General features: G+C 39.4%; 2 protein-coding genes across 5 annotated transcripts in view; one reads left to right on the top strand and one right to left on the bottom strand.

Annotated features, from left to right (window-relative positions):
* Nucleotides 1-1050: 1050 nt before the first annotated feature.
* Nucleotides 1051-5716, top strand: Sfr1 (SWI5 dependent homologous recombination repair protein 1). The gene is made up of 4 exons (XM_047553061.1): nucleotides 1051-1544; nucleotides 2539-2660; nucleotides 3250-3624; nucleotides 4747-5716. Exons 1-4 carry the CDS (start codon nucleotides 1454-1456, stop codon nucleotides 4936-4938), a joined length of 780 nt encoding a protein of 259 aa, XP_047409017.1. The 5' UTR covers nucleotides 1051-1453; the 3' UTR covers nucleotides 4939-5716.
* A 3059-nt stretch (nucleotides 5717-8775) lies between these two features.
* The window catches only part of Cfap43 (cilia and flagella associated protein 43), an 88063-nt gene continuing 82289 nt past the window's right edge, over nucleotides 8776-14549 (bottom strand). The window contains exons 34-38 of one of the 4 annotated variants that reach the window (XM_047554495.1): nucleotides 14161-14320; nucleotides 11954-12118; nucleotides 10070-10150; nucleotides 9345-9498; nucleotides 8776-9161 (exon numbers count right to left, since the gene is read on the bottom strand). In XM_047554495.1, coding sequence (XP_047410451.1) covers nucleotides 8995-9161; nucleotides 9345-9498; nucleotides 10070-10150; nucleotides 11954-12118; nucleotides 14161-14320 — 727 coding nt within the window. In that variant the 3' untranslated portion in view covers nucleotides 8776-8994. Of the gene's footprint in view, nucleotides 9162-9344; nucleotides 9499-10069; nucleotides 10151-10789; nucleotides 10833-11953; nucleotides 12119-14160; nucleotides 14321-14549 lie in introns of those variants that run through there. The other 3 variants (XR_007108885.1, XM_047554496.1, XR_007108886.1) reach the window with 3 other exon arrangements.

Consider the following 14549-nt stretch of genomic DNA (forward strand, 5'->3'; position numbering starts at 1 on the left):
GGCCAAACAATCTCGTTTTAATATACCAATTCATATAAAAAACAAGTCGGAACATTTGCAAGGCAAGATGTTGTTTTTCTTTATGTAGCCAGTAAAAACAGCTCTAGGTTGTAATGATAAAAGGATTTGGGAGCAGCTGATTTTAAGGACTCATAAAAACAACTCACCCTTATGCCCCTAGGTGTAAAGAATATGCAGAGTCTGCATTGTGCTTCTAGCGTCAGGACAAATCATTCTGCTTTATTCAATGAGATTAACTCATGCCAGGGGATAAGTAAAGGAGAAAAATGTACATATTGAGATCTGTGGTTTAGTGAGGCGAATAACACCTGTATTACAAAATTATGAATTCTCTTGACTTTGTAAACTCCTTGAGGTTAATTTTTATAATTTTCTTTAAAATTTTGGAATTGAATACCTATACGTTTTCTGCTATTTTGGTTTGTGTGGGGACTTTAAATCACAGCACCTTTTAATTTTTTAATCTGTTGTTTGGCCAGGGGAGAGATAAGAAAAAGGATGCAAGTTTGTGTGGTGCACTCCTTTAAATCAGGGAAGGGTGAATAAACTTGACTATCGGTCACTCCCAGATCCGTAGCAGCGTTCTAGCTGTCTCTCATGAATTCTCATTTAATTCCCCAATCTCTAGGAGGTAGATACCATTATGCCCATTTTACAGATGAGGACGATAAGGCAAACAGACACTACATAACAAAGCAGACAAAATGAGGAGCCAGGACCTGGACAGTCCAACTCCACCATTTATGCTCCAAATCAGTGCATTAGGGTGTCTTCAGGTTCTATTTACGCCTGACCGCTCAGGACTCCAGTTACTCCTTCTGGCTACTTCTAAGCTATTATTATCAGACCTAAGTAGAGTATCAAGGCTTAAAATGGACGCTCACTAAGAGGACTGAACACACGGCCCCCGAAAATTCCTAACTTCCCGGTGACTCAGAAGTTACTCAACCGCCTCTCCCTAAGCCCAGCGCTCCACCCAGGTTCGTTCGCTTTGTCGTTGCGCGGCAACAGAACGTCGCAACACCGGAAACGGCGTTTTCCGGCCACGGGTGCTGCCGCCCGGGGGGCTCTGCAAGGCCGAATCCACCTCAGGCATCCTCCTTCTGGACCCACCCAATCGTCCTTAGGGATCATTCTGCTTCCGGTCCTGCGCCACAGCGAGTTCCGTTTGTCCACATTTTATCCAGATTGGCTAAATAGTGTGAAGCCACGTTCTAAGGGATCGGGATTTTGAGGTGGACAGAGTGGGCCGCGTAGTGACGGGGCCGCTGGATTTTGGGCAGCAAGGCTAGGAACTAGCTCAGAGGAACGTGCGGGGACCCCCTCGGTCGATTTCTAGCGCGTTTGGTTCTCCACGGGCTGGAACCCAACGCTGCTCTTTGGTGGTCTCTGCCTTTGGAGCGTTTGCACGCTGTACACTTCCGGTCCCGCCATGTCTGAGGAAAGCCAGCGCTGTGGTGAACGCGGAGACCAGCCTGACCCGAGCCAGGAGGACGGTGCTGGGGACACAAAGAAGAAAGCAGGTAGGGAGCGCGGTTGACGGAAAAGGCGGCTGGGGAAGCCGCGAACGGGAGCGCGCACCGCTCAGGATCGCCCGCCCGCCCCCGACGCCACACAGAGCTCGCGCCCGCGCGCGCGGTTTCACCGTCCTCGGGCGCTGGGCGGGGCAGAGCCGCGCGCGCCCGACAACCCTGCCAATCATGCGTCTCGGCGCCTCCCGCGTGGCCCCGCCTCGCCCCCTGGTGGAGGCTCATGTCCGCGCTCGCGACAGTCAATTTGGTCAATGGCGCTTCTCTCCGCCTCCCGCGCCGCCCCGCCCCGCCCCGGGGCAGGATTGGTTTACGGCGCGCGTTTCCTGCCCGCTGGCGAAGGGGGCGGGGATGGCGGAGGGACGTGTCGCGTTCCGCGGCTGGGGGGCGCCTGGGAGCTGCGCCTCGGGTGTGTGCTGCGCAGTCGCGGGGAGCCGCCTTCCTAGGCCGGGGGTCGTGCCTGGAGGGGTAGTGGGCTTTCCGCAGCGCGGGGAGGACGCCTCCCTCAGGGTCGACCCCGCTGCAGTGACGTCTTTGTTGGAGGAAGCCCCTTCGGCCGGCTCCTTTTCAGTGTCAGGCCGCGGCCTGGAGGATCCCTGGTTCTGCCTCAGCTCTCAGGGTTCAGGGTGATTGACAGGTCCGCCGGTGTTTTCCAAGTCGTGATCCCGGCCGTGCCTCTTTCAGTTAGGAGGCCCTCATAATGGGATTTCGGAATCCCTGACTAGATAGTTGTCCTCTCCTTTTTTCTCCGTAATGCAGATGTTGATATTTTGAGAGAGGAGAACAAGGAGGGTCTCCGAAATACCTGAAAAAAAGGTAGTTTCTGTGTGGGATGCTGCTGCCAAAGGAGCAAGATGGAATTACAACTCTGTGTAGTTAATAGTTGCTAGTTGAGGGTGTTTTGTACACTAGTGAAAAATATTTGATAAAAGTTGAAGAGTGTATAGTGATATGCTTAATTTGATTCTCATTTTATAATTTTTTTTAGAAGTAAATCAGGATCTCACTTCCACCGTGCAAAGTCCATCAGAATCGTCTGTGATCCAACCTACGACTCCACAGGCCTGTGTGGATCCACCATCTCCCCATACGGATAGTTCACCAAAACAAGTACGATAATCTTGGTTTTTACAGTGGATTGGTTCTGGTATTTTGGCAGTAGTTGTTTTAAGTCTACTGAAGAGTGGTAATCAACATGATGGTTAACAGATTTTCATTCTGAATCCATTTCATTTAGTTTAAGGTCAGGTTATCACAATCCAAACCAAGGAAGTTTGAATTTTCTCAGTATTACCATTATGAAGGTCTTTGGTGCACTAGGTCTTTTCCTCAGTCAGTAATCCCAAAGCACCAGAAATAATGTCAGGCCCATGCTAGGTTTTAAAAATTTTTTTTCTTTTTTTGTGTTATTAGAGTTTGAACCCAGGGCTTTGCACAGGCTGGTCAAATGCTTTACCAGCCCATACTGGGATAAGTGTCTCAACACTGTTTTAGAAGGGTGTTGATCTTCCTGAGGTAAAAAGAAAATGAAACTAATGGAGTGTCTGGAAATTAGACATTTTGTGATGCTTGCTTTAGATACATGGACACAGAAATCCAGCTCAGGGTACCTACCATAGAAATGTGAGACTTCTGGTTGACTTAGGAATTTTTTTTTTGACTAATGTTTTTATTTTTTAATGTCTTATTTTCTTTTCAGCCTACGAGTGCAACACTTAAAGACAAATTAAAGAAAACAAGATTGTCATTTAATTCCTGTTGCAGTGTGATAAAACGTCTTAAAGTAGAGAAGGAAGAAAATGACCAGACTGTTTCAGAGAAACCAGCATCTTCAAAAGAAGAAAACTCTTCAGAATCTCAAGAAAGTTCTAAAAACAAAGGCAGTGAATCTGAAGAAAATGCACATTCGAAAAATACCAAGAATATCAGTGCATGTAAATCTGAGTCACTTGATTTTGTGATTGAGAATCCTAAACAAGAGTTAAACGAAGAAAAAGCAGAATTGATGAAGCAGGTTCAGGACAAAGAAGAGCTTCTTCGGAGGCTAAAACTAGTCAAAATGTATAGGTCAAAGGTGAGAATTTAAGAACCATTGTGTAATCTTAAATTTTTGCATAAATTGTAGAAAAGTAATTTCAAAAATGGGAAGTAAATTTATTTTAGCATAATAAATAACAGAAGACTGTCATAAACATAGAGTTGAGTAAAAGAGGCCTGTATATACCAGTTGAAACTCTTTAAAAAATGTCCTAGTTTTCACTTGATACGCAGTTGAAGATTTTCTTTCTAGTTTGCCACCTATAGCAATATTAGAAGTATCAAATGTTAGATGCACGTGTAATGGGAACAGAAGTGATTACTGACAATGAATAAAACTAAAAATGGACACAGTATAATAAAGAATATTTTTAGTAATGATACTGGTCTCATCCAAGGAATTAAAATATCTTAGGCATTTTATCTGAAGAAAACAACAAATATCTATTAGATTTTAGGTTTTTTTTTTTTGTGTGTGTGGTACTGGGGATCGAACTCAGGGCCTTGTGCTTGCAAGGCAAGCACTCTACCAGCTGAGCTATCTCCCCAGCCCTAGATTTTAGGTTTTAATCCAGATAGGTTGAATTAAATAGAACTCAGATTCTTGGAAGGAGGTAGCCTCTATTACTTGGATAATTCCTGAATATGTAATAATTCATTTTTCCCCAAAAATGTGGAATAAATGATGGAATAACGTATTTACTCTTTGGAAGTTTAGGAGTTTTCTAAACATGACTTATTTATGAAATATCAAATGAAAAAATATTTCTAACTCGATACATTGTCATTTATTGAACTTTTGGACTCACAGCAAAATTGAGTGGAAGGAACAAAATCGTAAGGTCATAGTTTAAAAGTGTAACTACTATAAAAAGTGAATTATTTTTAAGTTGTTATTGCTTCTTCATATAGTTTAATGATATGGTTTTTCCCAGAGGCTAAGGTTGGCCCAGAACCTGAATAGCCATAGAACTCCAGGGAAGTGACAATGTAAAACCATTCTTCTCTTTGCTAGGTAAAAGTCCCATTCATCCCAGGATGATTGCCTTTAAACTTAGATGTACATTAACAACTTTGAATAAATAAGTTAAAATAGCATGATTGTCTAGTTATTGACTTTTCATTCATTGATTTTTTTTTTTTTTTCTTTCTGTTTCAGAATAACCTGTCTCAGTTAGAGTTGTTAATATCGAAGTGGAGAAACTGTAGCCAGCTGTTGCTTTATGAGCTTCAGTCACTTATGTCGGAAGATAACAAGAAACTAAGCCTTACTCAATTGATAGACCACTATGGGCTGGATGATCAATTGCTGCATTATAACAGACGTGAAGAAGAATTTACAGGTGTTTAATTTGTAATTTTTTTCTTGAGAAATATCTTTGAGAATGACAACTCAATGACAAGATACTTGCACATTTTAAAGGGGAGATATGCACATTAGGGCTTAGAGGAAGGTGTCTTGACATCAGTTTAGGGCACTCATACATTTTAAGTTCTAAAATTTAGTGTTTTGGATAGATTTGGTAAAGAAAACTTGACATTAAAAAATAAAATTAAAGTCATTTAAGAGTAATTTGGATAGTTCTGGAACCCAGTTTTAGTATATCTTTTGCTTTTTGTAGCAGAAAGTTTTATTTTCAGTGTTAAAAAATAGTTCCATCTAGATGGGAACCCCTGAGGACTTGTGTTATTCTAGTGCCTACCAGCCAGCCTCCATCAATCACTACTGCTTTGGGGGGTGGGAGGTGGGGGGTGGAAAGGCAGGCAGTAGCAGCAAAATGTGGCAGGGGAATCATGATGCTCCTGGTGGTAGTGTTGATGGGTGGTTTTTTGTTTTTTAATTTTTTCTTTTTAGATATTCGTGAAGTACAGTGTATTTTGACATATACATATATGGAGTATAACTTATTGTAATTAGATCCCATTCTTGTAGTTGAACATTATGTGGAGTTAAACTAGTTGTGTATTCATATATGAACATAGGAAAGTTATGTCCAATTTATTCTACATGTTGGTGGTTTAAAAGTGCCTTTCCCTCTCTAGGTTTATGAATCTTGTTTCCATTCATTTGCCATATTTTTTCTTCTGCTGATCTAATAGGGTTATTAAACTTTTTATGTCCAAAATTACGTTGTTTTGTCTCTTGAAATTTCTCATATTCCTCATTTAGTGAAATGACTATGTTTCTTAGGAAACTGTATCACTTCCCACATCAAGGTATCTTGGGTTCATGATTCACATTGGTTCCCTTGGATTCACATTCGTCTACCTTTCTAGTTTCATCCATAAAATGAACTGGGAGTGTCCATTCAGTTCACAGTGCCTTAGGCAGAAACCCACCTTCACAGGGTTGGATTTGTGCTGCCAAGTTATACGATTGTACATATCATCCTGACCTAATGTGTAGATGTGACCCAAGGTGGCCCAGTCTCAGAATTTAGAATTGAGCTCAGGAAAAGAAATCTCACCTGTTTGTGGCTAGAGCTGTTGTATATAAACTTGGAAGCTGCAGAGCTGACATTCTTGAATGGTGGTGTGTGCTTACAGAAGGATAGAGATAGATGAAGATACCTTTGTAGATTAGTAGTTTGCTCGTTCTAATTGCCAGTTATTCTGGAAGGTTTTTTGAATTTCTGTTTTTAGGGGCTAACACAACTTTATTTAGTTGAAAAGAGTATTTGGCTGCTAGTTGGTAAACAACCCTCCCCCAACTGTATCTCACTTTGAACCTAGTCCCTTCCCTTGATCTAATAAGCCCTTAATGTTTGGCACAGCAGGGGAAACCAGGGCCCTGATCTTGCAGCCAATCCAGTGCCACCCCCCATCACCACCACACACAAATTCCTGCTTCTAGACACTGACATTGCCATTGGCATTTGTGAATCCAAGAGGAGTGGCCCAGGCCTCACATGAGCCTCCCCTGGGATTCCTAGATGGATACCCATGGGGAGCTGTACTATTCTAGTGGTTACTACCAGCTTCCATCACTATTGCTCAGTCAGGGGACCTAAATGTGGCTGGGGAATCATGTTCCTGGTGGTAGCATTGACATTGTTAGGTAAGTTGTGTGGTTAGATCTTGGAGGCTATAGTTTCCCACTGCTGACAGGCACATTCTCTGGAGTAACCATTGCATGTCTGCTTGTGGGAACAATAGCATGAGTGGGACTGTTTCTGTGAGAACTGGGGAAATGGTAATGGAATTTCCAGGCATTGGCCCCTAACCCCAGCTGAGGATCCCAACAGCACAAGGAGTACTTTAGAAACAGGAGGTGGATTATGAGGGATGAATGGGGCTTATGGAGTGCGGTTTGGGGTCTGGGGATGCTCATGGTTAGTCTTTTTATCATTTTGGTTGAATTTTACCTCCATTTAATGGGATACATTTATTGAAAACTACTGAATACCACATTTATCAAAAAGGGCTAAACCCTTAACAAACTACTTGCTTTGTGCCAAATTTAAAGGTATACTAATTCAATTGAGTATTATCAACAGGTTTTTTTTTTTTTTTTTTTTTTTTTTTGCGGTGCTGGGGATCGAACCCAGGGACTTGTGCTTGCAATGCAAGCACTCTACCAACTGAGCTATCTCCCCAGCCCCTCAACATTCAGTTTTAAAGGTGAGGAAATTTAAGATTAAAAACCAAGTGGTTTTTTAAAAACTCGAGTGGCAAAACCAAGATCTGAACCAGGTGTTCCCTCAACAGACCCCATATTCTTAATTGCTGTGCATAAGGTCATTTATGTTTGACCCAATTAATGGTACCACTAGTTGATAACAGGTAAGAATTGCTGTTAGTTCAGAAGAAGCTGAAAAGAGTCTGCGATGAACAGTATTGAGAGAAGAGTTGGGGTGTATGCCTTTCCAAAGCACCTGCCAAATTGCCAAGCTAGGAGGTACCTCCTGTCAAAAAGGCCTCTCCTGGAATATAGCTTGAGGGCAAATAGTTCCTGCTAATCCTCCTCCATTCATGCCTCAAAACTGAGGCAGCCAGGCAAGGAACAGTGCCATAGTAAACCAAGGCTGATGACAAAGAAAGAGACAAAAGCTCTTTGGTTTGTTAAGAACGGGGATCCATAGAACATTATCCAGTGTAATCTGTGGCACTGGCTACTAGCAGATGGAGCATCTGGGCAGCCAACTTAGGTGACATGTTATTTATATTAACAGAGAAAAAGGTCTAAGACACCTAGGACTTCTAGACCAATGTGACAACTTCTAGCAATCCCAGGTTAATTGCTGCCTTCACACTCTTGGGTCTGTCTTTCTGTTCCCCACAATTCCTGTCTCAGATAATTTTAAAGGACCCGGGATACAGGAAATGTTACTAATGGGCATTTTCATGATGAATCAGACAAACTGACTACTTCAGGAGTCATTCCAGTCCTAAGGAGGAAGAGTCACCAAAATGATGTTGGTCCTATTGTTCACCTCACCCTCACTATCCAGCAGTAATCACTATGTGGGTGATCAATTAAACCTTAGTTGCTTTCTATGGAAGTTTTTTTTTCTTTTTTTCTTTTTTCTTTTCTTTTTTTTTCAGTGCTGGGGATTGAACCCAGGGACATTCTACCACTGGGCTACATCCCCAGAACTTTTAATTTTTTATTTTGAGATGGTCTCGCTAAGTTGCCCAGGCTGGCCTCAAATTTGTGATCCTCCGGCCTCAGCCTCCCACGTTGCTGGTTACAGGTGATCACTACTGCATTAAATGAAAGGTTTTATAATAGCTCTCTTGCTTTACCTGCACCAGTGTATCGTGGATTTAACTTAACCTTTAGTGTATAAATTACAGAACACTGAAGCAGTGACATCATTTGGAGATTGTGGTTACTGATCCCAGCGGTATCACCTTGGAATGTAGCAGTGTACCAGGTGTGGAAGGGTGAAGAAGTTTTCTGCCAGTTAGTGTTTTCATTATGTAATTATCATCTACATGAGTAAAATGATAAAACTATTTCACAGAAAGGAGAAAGCATTTTTTTCCTTGTTTACTAAATGCTTATTGGATAGAGCACAAATTAGATCACTATTATAATAAAAAAGATTTTCAAAATATGTCATAATTTACAAATGAGTTAAGACTTGGAAAAAGTCAACAATTTATCTTGTTTTCATTAATAGAATGGGAAAAAGCCTTCAAAATTCTAGTAATTTTAAATGAATAAAACGAATACTTTCTGGTTTAAAATCTTGAATAAAAAACAGTTTCCAGTATTTTACACATTTATTTATGTAAGACAAAAATTTATATACTGATTAAGACTAAAACAGTTTACTCTTGAAAACATGCAACTAAGAGGTCATTATTTAATTTTCCCAATATGAAAGAAAAAGAAATCATTTTACCCAAATGAACTGAGTTTTGCAATAATTGATTTGGCTTTGGCTTTCCTGCTAGCAATTTACATTTGAACAAGAGCAGGAAATGTTTTCATTCTTAATCTTTCAACTTCCGCCTGTAGTACTGAAATCTGTTCAGCTTGTTGTTTTGAAATATTTGTCAACTTCTGTTGTTGCACCATGTTTTTATATCGTTCTTTGACAATCTTTTCAAAAGTTAGCTGTTTTCCTATCCCAAAAGTGAAGAAGGAAGGAATAAGTTGGATTATTAGCAACACTTTCGAGTATAGAAGCAGCACACAAAGTCAATTGTGTGGAAGAAATGCTGGTAGCTTTATAACTATTAAGATTTCAGGGAAAGTGGACTTTACTTTTAAAGAAATCTACCGTTGATTAAAGGAAAAAAGCTTACCTATGGCATTGCAGATGTCTTTTCTCTCTGAGACAGCTACCAACTCTTCTCGTAGATGGCAGCTTAGAGTATAATTTGCTACATCTTTTTGATTGTTGAATTTCTCCAACTTTTTGAGTAGTTTTTTGCAGTTTTCAACATTCTTTTTGTGGGTCTGAAAGTTTTGTTCACATCAAACCCCACAAAACAATTTTGAAAAAAAAAATTTTATGAAGATACCATTCCTATATTTAAAATAAATTAACATTTCATACCATATCCCCAGTGCCTGGCATACTGTCTGTCCATAGTAGAGACTCAAATTATTTGTATGTTCTTAAAAATGAGATAATATTTGAAATTACTTTGTTTTAATCTTATACCTACTACATAATCAGAATTAAGCATTTTTTTCCAACTAAAAGATAAAGCTTTACAGTGCCAAGGAAAATTATCAATACTTAATCATACATAAAATTGTAACCTAATGTGAAATAGGAAACCCACTTCTGTCCCCATATGTCCCCAGAGGTTAATTCTAATCTTTAAAAAAGTGCTTCACAGTCTCTGCCACTGGTTATGGTTGCAAAGACACTATTATTCAGGGACCTCTAATTACTTTGAAAACCAGGAAATAGCAAGGTTTTGTTGGTTCTGTCTGAGTTTATAATTGAAACACTGATTGCTTTGCTCAGATAATTTACAATTTTTGAGATTACAATGATCAATATATCATTGAGACTTACCTTATCTATAACAGCAATGGTTTGCTCCATTATTCCAATCTGAAGATTAATCAGACCCTCATAGTTTGATTCACTTAGGTACTTTAAGAGAAAAAACCCACAATACATGTTAGGATATTTTTTCTCTATTTCTTTCAGTGGATAACCTTCATAAACATTTTTCCCCCCCTATGGTACTAGAGAATGAACTCAGAGGCCCTCTACCAATGAGCCACACCCCCAGGCCCTTTTATTTTGAGATAGTGCCTTGTTAAGTTGCTGAGGCTAGTCTCAACCTGAGATCCTCTTGCCTTAGCCTCCCCAGTAGCTGGGATTACAGGAGTGTGCCACTATTTCAGGCCTTATAAAGATTTTCTTTTTTTAGTTTTGAAAATTATTGTTTTTCATAGCAAATATCTAAGTTACATTGAGTTGATTTTTGGGACCATAATATTTACTTACATTTAACCATCAATACATTTATCTACACCAATTATCACAGGTGCCTAAAGTTTACTTTCTCTTTCATTCATTCATTTATTCAATACCCAGAACTACCAAAAAAAGAAAAAAAATCTAACTGGTATACAAACTAAAATAAATTTATTTACTTAGAAGCACTGGAGATTGAATCCAGGAGTGCTCTACCATTGGGCTACATCCCCAGCCCTTGTTTATTTTTTATTTTGAGAAAGTCTGATTAAGTTGCCCAGGCTGACCTCAAAGTTGTGATTCCCTTACCTCAGCCTGAGTTACTGGGATTGCAGGCATATGCCATCATGCTCTGAAAATTAAATACATTTAAAAATAAAAGATTACAGAGAAAGACATGCTCAAGATCAAAGAGACCAACTTGAGACTGATTTTAAGATGGTCTAAACCATTGAAAGTGGACAACTGATCCCAGGCAAACACAGGGGGATAGAGAAAGAGGGAATAAATAGCTAAGCTGGGCAAGACTTGGGAAGCACAGTAAAGATGGAAATGAAAGATGACAAAAGACTTAAGCCTGAGTAAGTGATGGGAAAGAACAGAAACAAGGAGAGGAGCTGTCAGGAGGGAATAAAATGGAGTTTGAGGGAGGTCATGGATGGAGGCTTGGATTGGAATGGAGTTGGATTATTATCCAGAGAGCTTAAACTTTAGATGTGATCACTGATGTTAGAAATATAGAGGTGGATCCTCAAAAGAGCAGACATGGGAAAAAACAGCACTAAGGCAGATTTTTTTTCTCCTCCTCCTCCTCTCACTGCTTCCCACTTGCTGGCTGGTCCCCTTCTCTGTCTTTGTGGCACTGGGGATTGAACCTAGGGTTGCTCCACCACAGAGTTTGATCTCCATTTTTATTTTTTGAGACAGGATCTTGCTAAGTTTCCCAGGCTGGCCTTGAACTTGGGGTCCTCCTGTCCCAGCCTCCCAAATTTCTGGGATTATAGGAATGTGTCAACATGCCCAAACTAAGGCACACACTTAAAAATGACTTTATTTAAGACTTAGATGCAAAACAGAATCCAACTAAAGAGGCATCATGGTCTGACATATTAGAAGAAAAGTAGAAAATAGGGGTGATCCAAGCCAAAGGAATGAGTAATTAAGATGGTCAAAGGCTACAAAAAACTGAAGGCTGATAGTGACTGCAAAAAGGAGCACTGGATTTGACAAATAGGAAATCTTTAGTGAACCATAAGATAGAATTGTGCTACTGAATGGTCATGAAGATGTGTGGGCAACAGACATAACTACTGGAAGAAAAAGAACTCATCCACATATTCATAGACGCCTAGGAAAGACTTCTGGCTCAGAATATACTTAGCATCCTTGGAGGCTTCTTATTAAATGTTAGTTAAATGAACAAATGCATTAGTGGATAAAATTGAAACTATGTAGAGGGCAGGGAGAACTTGCCTTTTGACGGTCTCTCGAAAGGAACAGCATCTGAATATCCCAGGCCTTCTGATTTAGATCTTCCATTTCCATCTCCATTTTCTTATGTTCCCACTCAATCTGATATATTCCTTTGTGTACCTCTTTACTTTCCATCATGCTAGCAACTTTCTTTTGACCTTGAGTCTTAAAAAAGTATTTGATATTCATATAACATGATTCTGCATGCAAAATTGCAGAATATTTGAAGCTGAATGCTATTCTCAGAAAACACTTGGAGCCCAGAGATAATTCTATCTTCTTTTTTAAAATGTAGAAAATATTTAAAAAATTACTTCTTAGTCAAAATCTGATCACTATGAAGCATGACAGTGACTAAATAAAAGGGATTATCAGATACATTTAATAACAAAATTGATTTACTTTAGATATCAAGGATTAGGCATCAGCTAATCTACCAACCTGCATGAATTTGAAACTACTCACTGCCCTTCCATCTGATGCCTTGGATAAAAGATTGTGGTTAAAACAGCTAGGAACAGTGGTATCTGTTTTTTTTTTTTAACCAACATACTGGGGAAAAAATGACATTGAAACATCTAGCTGTTTTGCATTTGCATTTACTTTGAGAGGATGGAGGCCAGAGAGGCTCCCATTCATTGTTTGATTGATATTTGTTGTTGGTAATTTAAGAGCGGAGGGGTCTCGAACCCTTGTCTCCAGCATGGGAGGCAGGCTCTCTACCTGATGGGCTATATGGCCAGCACTGCATTTACTTTGAATCACCTATATGGGATTCAGGAAAAATTTTTTTTTTTTTTTGGTACCAGGGATTGAACCCAGGAGTGGTTAACCACTGAGCCACATCCCCAGCCCTTTCCATTTTTCATTTTGAGACACCATCTCACTAAATTGCTTAGGATCTCACTAACTTGCTGAGACTGGCTTTGAATTTGTGATCTTCCTGCCTTAGCCTCCCAAATTGTTGAGATTACAGATATGTGCCACCACGCCTGACAAATTCAGGAAAATTTTAAATTATTCCAGGATTCCTAATAGTGAAACGATAGTGTTTCTAAGACAAATTAATATAAGAATGTTATCAGTTAAGATTTTACATTTTTCTCTCTTGTTTCCCAAATCTAGCCATTCAAAGGTCATACCATCTCTGACTCTTTTCTATTATTTTCATCTTCTGATTGTCAACTGGCCTCTCAGTTCCTTACTTTCAATGACTTTTTCTCCCTTGTGCTTTAGCTGCCTATCCCAAGGGCGTACCAAAATCGAAAGTTCAAACATTTCTCCAGAATGTTGTTTCTCAACTGGATGAAACATGTCCTTATCAGGGGACAATGTGCTTTATGCTATTCCTGGAGATATTTCTGGTTGACACAACTGGAGGGGTTGCTGTAGGCACCCAGTGGGTAGAGGCCAGGGATGCTGCTAATCATCGTGCAAAATGCAGAGCAGCCTCTGCGTCAAATAACCCTCTGGCTCCAGATGTCTAGCATGCCAAGGCTGAGACACATTACTTTAGAGTCACTTCTCCTGTCTACTTTTTATTCAGTCATCTATTTTTGTGGGATGTGGTTATAGTCACTGCCCTCACTTTCCTTTTTCATATTATTTGATCTTCACCTTGCAGCAGCAATCTAACTTTATTACCTATGGCATTAGAAAAAGAACAAACTAACCCAAAGCCATGAGAAGGACATAGGAAGATTAGAACAGAAATATATGAGAAAATAAGAAAATAAAGTCAGTGAAACCAAAAGTTGGATCTTCAAAAAAAAAAAAAAAAATCAACAGAATTGGCAAAACTTTAGCTTGAATAAGAAAAACAACTCAATTATCTAAAATTAGAACTGTAATCAGAGACATTATTACCAACACTACATAAATTACAAAGACTATATAATGAAAATTACAATTAACAATGAATAAACCATGCCATATTGGAATGAACATTTAATTCCATGGTCCTAAACTTCACATTTTTTAGAATTATATGTGGAACTTCAAAAAAAAAATACTCATGCCTGAAGATGGGATCTGGGCACATTTGAAAACGTCTTCAGGTGATTTTAATGTGCAGCAACCATTAGGAACCCAAGGATTTAACAGAATTAAAATCACTTATCATGGAAATGAGAGAATAATGCAAAATATTTGATACATCAGGCAATAGGTTGTTTTTTAATTTTCTCTTTAAAAAAAAGTATAATTACCCGAATTACAGAATTCAAGTCTTCAATTATGGTCTTATTTATGAGAATTGCATCAGAATACTCCAGAATTAGTTGAAAATTCTCTAATTCTACTTGTCCTTGTTTAAGAAGAATTTGGATGGTCAAATCCAACTGGAATTTCACTTTCTCTTCCTGTAATCTAAATAGAAAAAGACTTTAACCAAGTAGGTATAATACATTTATATTTCAAATTTCACCTATTATCCAATAATATAGAATTCATATCAGCTAAAGGAAAGCACCCAGGAGATTACTGTGAAGAATATTTTCCCAAGTGATTAGCTTTCCCAGAGTCCCCCAGTGATACCCCATCCCACTGATTTGGAATTATAATTGTATTGCTCAGAGAACAGTATAGACAGAAATGC

This window comes from Sciurus carolinensis, chromosome 5 (genome assembly GCF_902686445.1).
Source record: "Sciurus carolinensis chromosome 5, mSciCar1.2, whole genome shotgun sequence".
Classification (NCBI taxonomy): Eukaryota; Metazoa; Chordata; class Mammalia; order Rodentia; family Sciuridae; genus Sciurus; species Sciurus carolinensis.

Coding starts and splice junctions, on each gene's coding strand:
- Sfr1 (XM_047553061.1), top strand. CDS start 1,454: ATGTCTGAGGAAAGCCAGCGCTGTGGTGAACGCGGAGACCAGCCTGAC. Junction 1,545..2,538: donor GGACACAAAGAAGAAAGCAG/GTAGGGAGCGCG, acceptor AATTTTTTTTAG/AAGTAAATCAGGATCTCACT. Junction 2,661..3,249: donor CGGATAGTTCACCAAAACAA/GTACGATAATCT, acceptor TTTTCTTTTCAG/CCTACGAGTGCAACACTTAA.